Below are 7,629 nucleotides of genomic sequence, written 5' to 3'. Positions count from 1 at the left end.
AATGAAATTTGAATGATAAACACTCGAACCCATCGATATCTGTTGGTTTGGATGCGAGGCGACTTCAGAGACTCGAGAGTATTTTCTGTGGTGAAATTGTGAATTTTGAAGGAGTTTGGAGGATTTCCGAGAGGAAACTTGTATTTTTTGAAGGCTATTTTATTTAAATGTTATATTCTTTGAGTTTTATATGAACGAGTTATTTTGGAAATAGTTTCGATTGTTTGTTTTTATTTAAAACTCTCTGGGGAGAGTTTCATTTTTTATTTTTTTATTTTTTTATTTATTCTTGTTGGAGTTTGGAGGAGATTTCAATGGCTCGCATGGGTGAAGGACTAGGTGAGTGTTTTAATTATTCAGTTGTTTATTGGTACGTTATGTTGTTACGGTTTGATGTTGTGCATAGACTTAATTCATGTGTAGAAATGTGTGCAAGTTAAGCCATTTAAACCCAAATATTGCATAGCTAAATGATCACATATATTCATTGTAAATGAAACATTTTTTTTGTCTTTAAAAAAAAATCTAAACAAAATTTGTGAATTATTATTTTTTCCTTGTCACAATTAGGAAACTGCTAATTAAATGCAAGACGCAATAGAAAGTTGAAAAATAAAGGCTAATTTTACAATTATTTGTTGTGACCACTGACAATTGATTACTAATTATAAATATAATGTGACTAATATATAAAAAAAAATATTTCAGCCTCAGGCCGCTCCAGATCCAAGAGTGCAGCTTTCACCCAGACGGCTAGTCAGGAGGAGCTACCTGGCTATTTAGCGCCTCTGCCCTCCGAGTTGGCCTTGTCTGTGTCAAAAGATCAGGCTAACAGGAAGAGGCAGAGCGACAGCCAGCAAGCCCCAAATGATGGGAGCCCATCCACCTCTGCCAAACGGTCCCGCACAGGTCAGAATAAGCTTACATTAAAGAAGTAAGCCTAGCCTATTCTTACATAACTAGATTCTTTTAAGTATATTTGATGTATGAAATATTTCATCCTCAGGTCGCTCCAGATCCAAGAGTGCTGCTTTTATCCAGACGGCTAGTCAGGAGGTTGGGACACAGGGCTGTGGTGACCATGATCTGGAACCTCTGCTAAACCCAACCCAGCCACTGACACAAGAGCTACCTGGCTATTTAGCACCGCTGCCTTCCAAGTTGGCCTCGTCTGTGTCAAAAGATCAGGCTAACAGGAAGAGGAAGAGGCAGAGCGACAGCCAGCAAGCCCCAGATGATGGGAGCCCATCCACCGCATATAAGAGACCTGCCAAACGGTCCCGCACAGGTCAGAATAGACTCATATTAAAGAAGTTATTTTTCAATTATTAATTGATTTGCCATTGTAAAATATTCTCAAGATCTTTGATGTAAAATCTGCATTAAAGTAGCATTCTTTTATAGATTGAGATACTGCAATAAGTCTTTCTCAAGACATTTCTTGTGATCTTATATGTTGCAGAAGCATATGCGAAGGGCCCATTGCTGGGGCGTGGCGGATTTGGCTCTGTGTATGCTGGGACCGCCAGGTCTGATGGATTTCCAATAAGACATTTTCTTCCCTCTTCATTCAAACAACCTTTAGAAATGTTCTCAGAATTGATATTAGTAAATGACATATGTCACAGTGAGGCAGGTGTGATTTACTGTGGTTTGCGTCTACAGGTTGCTATCAAGTATGTCTCTAAAGGCAGGACACACAAGAGGCTGAAAGTTGTAAGTACCACCTTGAATCCTTTGTTGTTTCACATCCTATTGGTTTACACACACACACACACACACACACACACACACACACACACACACACACACACACACACACACACACACACACACACACACACACACACACACACACACACACACACATCCGCATTAAGCCCTGGATTTAATGCAGCATTTGTCACTACAGGAAGGCCAGGGTCTGCTGCCACTGGAGGTCGCATTGATGACCCAGGTCAATTCAGCCCCTGCCAGCCCCAATGTCCTGCAGCTTGTGGAGTGGTTTGACTATCCCACGCACTACACCATGATCCTGGAGCGGCCTGTTCCTTGTCAAGATCTCCAGAGTTTCAGTGAGGAGAACAGCCCTCTTGATGAGAGCCTGGCCAAGAAAGTGCTGGTGCAGCTCATCACTGCGCTGAAACACTGTGAGAGCCGCGGGGTCCTGCACCGGGACGTCAAGCCACAGAACATCCTGATTTCCACAGCTTCACATGACATCAAGCTGCTGGACTTTGGGTGTGGAGACCTCCTAAAGGACTCAGCCTACAAATCGTTTGCAGGTTGGTTTGCATTACAGAAGGAAAGATCTCACTACATCACTCTGTGTGATGTTCTTATACATGGATATTTTGTGAACCAAAAGGAAAACGTTTGGACGGGAACCTTTTCAATGAGTGTTTTTTGGTCTTCTTGGGTTTTCAGGCACTCTTCAGTACGCCCCTCCGGAGTGGTTTCGTCAACACCTCTATCATGCCGGACCGGCTACTGTTTGGTCAGTGGGGGTGACTCTCTACAAAATCCTGTGCGGTTTTTTACCCTTCAGAGCTGCGTGGAGGGTCACCTCCAAAAGCAGACTGCACTTCCCTAGAGAGCTGTCTACAGGTAAGCGATAGCAAACATTCAGATAGAAAAACCATACAAAAACCATGGCCAGACAGAGAAGTTTGTTCTGTTGTGTTGCTGAAGGCAAGTACTGTGTTGTGTGTAACAGAGTGCCGTCAGTTGGTTAGCTGGTGTCTTAGTGCAGCGGAGGCAGACCGTCCCAGCTTAGACGACATTGAGCATCATCCCTGGTTACACTGAACAGGTGGCATTACACTTATCTGAAGCACAGCAGTCATGAGTTGGATTGAATTATTAGGGTCAGTCTAGATAACGGTTTTAATTATTTGTATAGGGTGACCAGGAGGACGGCAGAGATGGCTTCCTGACTGTGCACCTACAGAAAAGAGGAGGTAGGGTCTTTCTATGTGGATGCTGGAGGCAGCACCAGGTGAAACCAGAGCCCCGATGGGTTAGAGATCCGCCAGCTGGACAGAGTACAAGTAGCAAAATGTGTATTTTCCCCCCCCCAGTTAGAGTGGAAAAAGGGAGAAAACGTTTTCAGTACCACTTGGGACTACATTGGCCCACTTTATAGTGTATAAAAGTATATTTTTAAGTATACTTTAAGTGAAACAGCAGAAAACTAAGTACACAGCTAGTTTGCTCTTCATGGGTTCAATATTTCACTGAGTAACGTTAGGCAGTTTTGATTTATATGCTGTTTAATGGTTGATGATTGCCTTATTTCACATTGCCGTAAGTTGGTGTGACAAACACTCTTTAATATTGCTTTGCACTGACTTTAACTGTTTTTACTGATTCTCGGTTGTCTTCTTAACATACGACACAGGTGGCTGTGCTGCTGGTAGCATGCGCTAAAGTATCCTTGATCACTTGGAGTCTGCTATGTTGAATTACAAAAAATGACACATCTCTTTAGCCAAACATTCACATAATGAATCTTATAACCTTCCTATTATATCAGATCAAATGTGCATCTATTACTTGAAATGTTATGAACAGCAGCTACGCTAATTATTTTCTGTTTGCTTTTCTGTTTCTACAGTGGGATTGAGCCAGCTCCCGCCTCTTACGAAGATTTCAGATGACCCAACACCTGCGGAGATGACGCCAACTCTGAATCAACATACACAAATGCCAAATATTCGCTATATTGTAATCAATCCAATATGCTTTCCCAGATATATGTTTTGGCCATATACTATGTAACCTAATGGCATTTACAACAGAAAGCGCAAACATAGACACACACACACACACATTACTAGGGTTGGCCGTCATTACAAAAATCTTATTTCACATATTATTTAATAATTGTATACGATTATGAAGATAGTATATTTCTCAATATAGCTATTTTGGTATCTTTGTTATTAAAATAAGAATTAAGATGCTAATAACAAATACTAGGACAAATACAATAAGAAAGATTCAAAAGAAAACAATAGGGAATAATGAAATATTAAATAATTGAATAATAAATATAAATAATAAAAAATGTCATAGTATGAAGGTAATATATACTTATTCTTATTAAATCTACTTAAGTTATTGAGTCAAGAGCAGTGAGTGATTTTCTCTTTCTATTGTTGTTTGATGAACATTAACAGCGTAAGCCAGCAGCAGCCATATAGAAGGCTGCTGTCACTTTAAGACCTGACGCACGATATTGACACACATCCCATTTCTCTTGGAGGTCGGAACTGTTTACGTTCACTAAAGACATATCCGTGTTCGCCGCGTCAATATACTCACCAAGACAGGCGAGGCAGTTCTTTTTCAAGGATTTTTCACTCAAAACTATTTTGCACTTATTTTCTAATTTATGAATGATTTGTTAATCACTTGAACTCATATCAAATATTATTAGATATGAATTCTTTCATTCAAAGACACCAGGCGATCCATTCTCTTTTTTTCGACCTCATTATCGTCGGCACCAAGAAAAATTAAATCACATTATGACGTCACAAATCTCTATAATGTATTTAAAGGATTTTAATATTAGACTGCAAAAAATAAAAACATTTGAGTTATTATTAGAGTTACTGTTTATTCTTACCTGTTTGGTACCATTGACTTTTTTTAAGTAATTGAAATTTTATGTTTTTTGTTAGAAATAAATGATTACTCTGTCTCCTACTTTGTCTTTTCCTTATTGCATGGTCAGATTTGTCTGTGCATATTTTGGCATCTTTTCAGCAGTGAGTTCATACATAAAGTGGCTATTGATATTTCATGTTATTGTTACTTTTGATACCAACATAATGTCACCAGATGTCACCAAAGTATGTCAAATGTTGAGGTTTTGCCTGTTTCAACTTACTGGAACAAATATTTTTACTTAAGTAAAACATATATATTAAATATTACATAAAATAAGCACAGTTTACATGAAAAATATGTTACTTTTAGAGGTAAATAAATTCACTAAATCACCAAATAAATGCATACATTGATAGATTTTACTTTATAGAAGATGGTGATGACATTTATAAAAAAAAATATAATAATTGGGATTACACCTGAGATATTCATGCCCAAATTTGTCCATGAAGGACCAAATAAGGGCTGCTGGCGTTTGAGGGTTAAATACCACCAACACGACGGATAACCATCCTCATACTTATTGGCCTGATGAGACGCCTGTTGCTGGTGCTGCTGAGATTGAGGAGAAAAAGAGCAAGAGGAACTTCTGGAAGTGGCTCCACTTGCCTTGTCGCAGAGCTGCCAAATATGACCTAGTTCAAGTTGAGAAGGAGTACCAGTGTGAGGCTGGATTATATCGAAAACTCACCAATTGTGGTAAAATCACATGAGCCTGTCCTGATGATACAAGTTTTGATTAATGGCAAAGTCATGGGAACTTCTGTTCTTTTTCCTTTTTAACAAAGAATCACTGTCCCTAATGCTGTCATCACACCAAACACTTTAGAGTGACATTTGTAAGATAACAAAATAAATTAAAGACTTTTGATCACATTATGATCAGAAGAGTGTCATTATCAAACATTGTGTGAGACTTTAAATTCAGAATAAAATCGATTTGCAAGTCCCCTTTATTTATATAGTGTGTTATACAATACATATTGTTTCAAACAGCTTCACAGCAAATCAACAGGAAAAATACAGAATCAATGCAAACTTCAAATATGAGACAATTAAATTCTGCTGTAAAACAGCTCTAAAAATACAACAGTGTCATTATTCAGCTCAAGTCAGTTCAATAAATGTAAAGTTCATCAATTATGAAATGAGTTCAATTCAGCTCTAAGCTGCACTAGAGAAGACAATAGTGTCGTTGTAAAAGAGGTAATCTAGTAGGGCTAGTTCATCTAGGGTTTCAGGCAATAAACAGGATGGTGTATCGGTCAGAATACAGGAATAAAGACGAGGAGATATTCTTTCTTCTTTAGATTGTATTGGACTTCAGCAGTGCTCATCAGAACATTCCAATATCCAGTATTGTCATTATAGTCTGATAATAAAACAAATAAATCACCATTAGGTACTGCCATCTAAACAGTTACAGTACATACATTTCTATGCAACGTAAAGAATATATCCACACATATAATACAAATCAGGTTCATCTAACATAAATATCTCAATAAACATTAATATGCCCCTTAGAACATAATCTACAATTACATAAACATGAATATTACTGCTTGGAGAAATATAAAGCGCTTCACCTATTTCACTGACCAGTTCACATTAAACTGTATTAGAAAAGGTTTACAAAAGGAGCAATGGCGACATCTTCTGGCCAGACAAGGCTACTACTCAAACAGCGTCTGCACATGGTCTCGTGAGCACGATATTAATTCCCTTAACTCAATATTATAAACGTAACGATGAAACTTATATATCAGAAGGCTCACACTAGTTAACTTATTATTTCCTACAGTGTTTTACAACATAAACATTGTTCTATCACTATAAATCTCACTCATCACGCTGGCACATGATAATGCATAATAATTTCTACAATAGAAACATTAACACAGCAAAGTAGCAGTCACTTACTTTCCGTCATTAACTCAACGCATGAACATTGGAAGCTGGATTGTTCAGTAGGGACTAAGGAAGCTGCACAGCACAGATACGTAGGCTAAATGATGTCGTTAAACTTGAACTCGTTTCCATACCCGCTATATCTGACGCTAACCACACATTTCTCTTCCGTCACCACAGAATAAGAGTCTTAAAGGGGAAGGCACCCTGAAATGTCAGAGCCTTTTATACAGTCGTTATTCAGCTCAAGTCAGTTCAATGTAGATTTAGTTTTCTTAAATAACTGCCAATGGTGCAAAATTCATCAATTATCAAACAAAGTAGATTCAGCTATAAATGAGCTCTGCAGAAGACAATACTTTCACCATCCAGCTCAATTTAGTTCAATAATATGAGCCGTTTCATTTTTTTAAAAGATTTTATATTAAGATATAAGTCAAAAATGCTGTTAAATAAAAAAACACTCTAATCTGAGGATACAATACATATTCATTGTATTCATTTGATTCATATTGTAGCTCCAACTTCTGAAGTTCTTCCAGCTGCTGAGGAACAGCTGGAGCAGGACGTCCTCCAACCCACGTCGACGCTCCAGTTAGTTTGGCTGTAGATGAAAACATGGAAAAGCTGGACAAGAATGATAAATATATGAGATTTAGAAAACATTTTTTATAATTATGATATATACAGTATATATAAAATTTGTATTTCATACTAACTGGAATTCTTTTAAAAGAACACATTTCAGGCGTTTAATAAATTTAGCCACGAGCTGGCCGAAGGAGGATTTGGCATTGTGTACACAGGGACTTGAGGTTTACATTTCTTCCACTCACAAAACATTGCAGATATGTTTAGGATTCCTGATATGACTGACAGCTGTGAACATGCTAAATGTTAATTCTTTGTTTTGTTGATCAGGTGACTGTAAAATATTCAGTGAAGATGCCAAACATCTAAGTGGTGAGAAGGCTGCCCTCTCTGTCACTGTTTTCAATTCATGGGAAACCTCTTCTATCTAACCATCATATGTTATGCATT

General features: G+C 37.9%; 1 protein-coding gene across 1 annotated transcript; it reads left to right on the top strand.

Moving 5' to 3' along the window:
• Positions 1–323: 323 nt before the first annotated feature.
• On the top strand, positions 324–2,808 carry LOC307124159 (serine/threonine-protein kinase pim-3-like; the record flags this gene model as incomplete). Its single annotated transcript, XM_079813207.1, has 8 exons — positions 324–339; positions 709–909; positions 1,007–1,288; positions 1,463–1,545; positions 1,666–1,716; positions 1,913–2,285; positions 2,428–2,607; positions 2,717–2,808. 8 exons carry the CDS (start codon positions 324–326, stop codon positions 2,806–2,808), a joined length of 1,278 nt encoding a protein of 425 aa, XP_079669333.1.
• Positions 2,809–7,629: the final 4,821 nt, after the last annotated feature.

Source organism: Gobio gobio (assembly GCF_949357685.1).
Source record: "Gobio gobio genome assembly, chromosome: 3".
Taxonomy (NCBI): Eukaryota; Metazoa; Chordata; class Actinopteri; order Cypriniformes; family Gobionidae; genus Gobio; species Gobio gobio.
The sequence above is the reverse complement of the archived record's forward strand: the minus strand, read 5'-3'. Positions and strand labels throughout refer to the sequence as shown.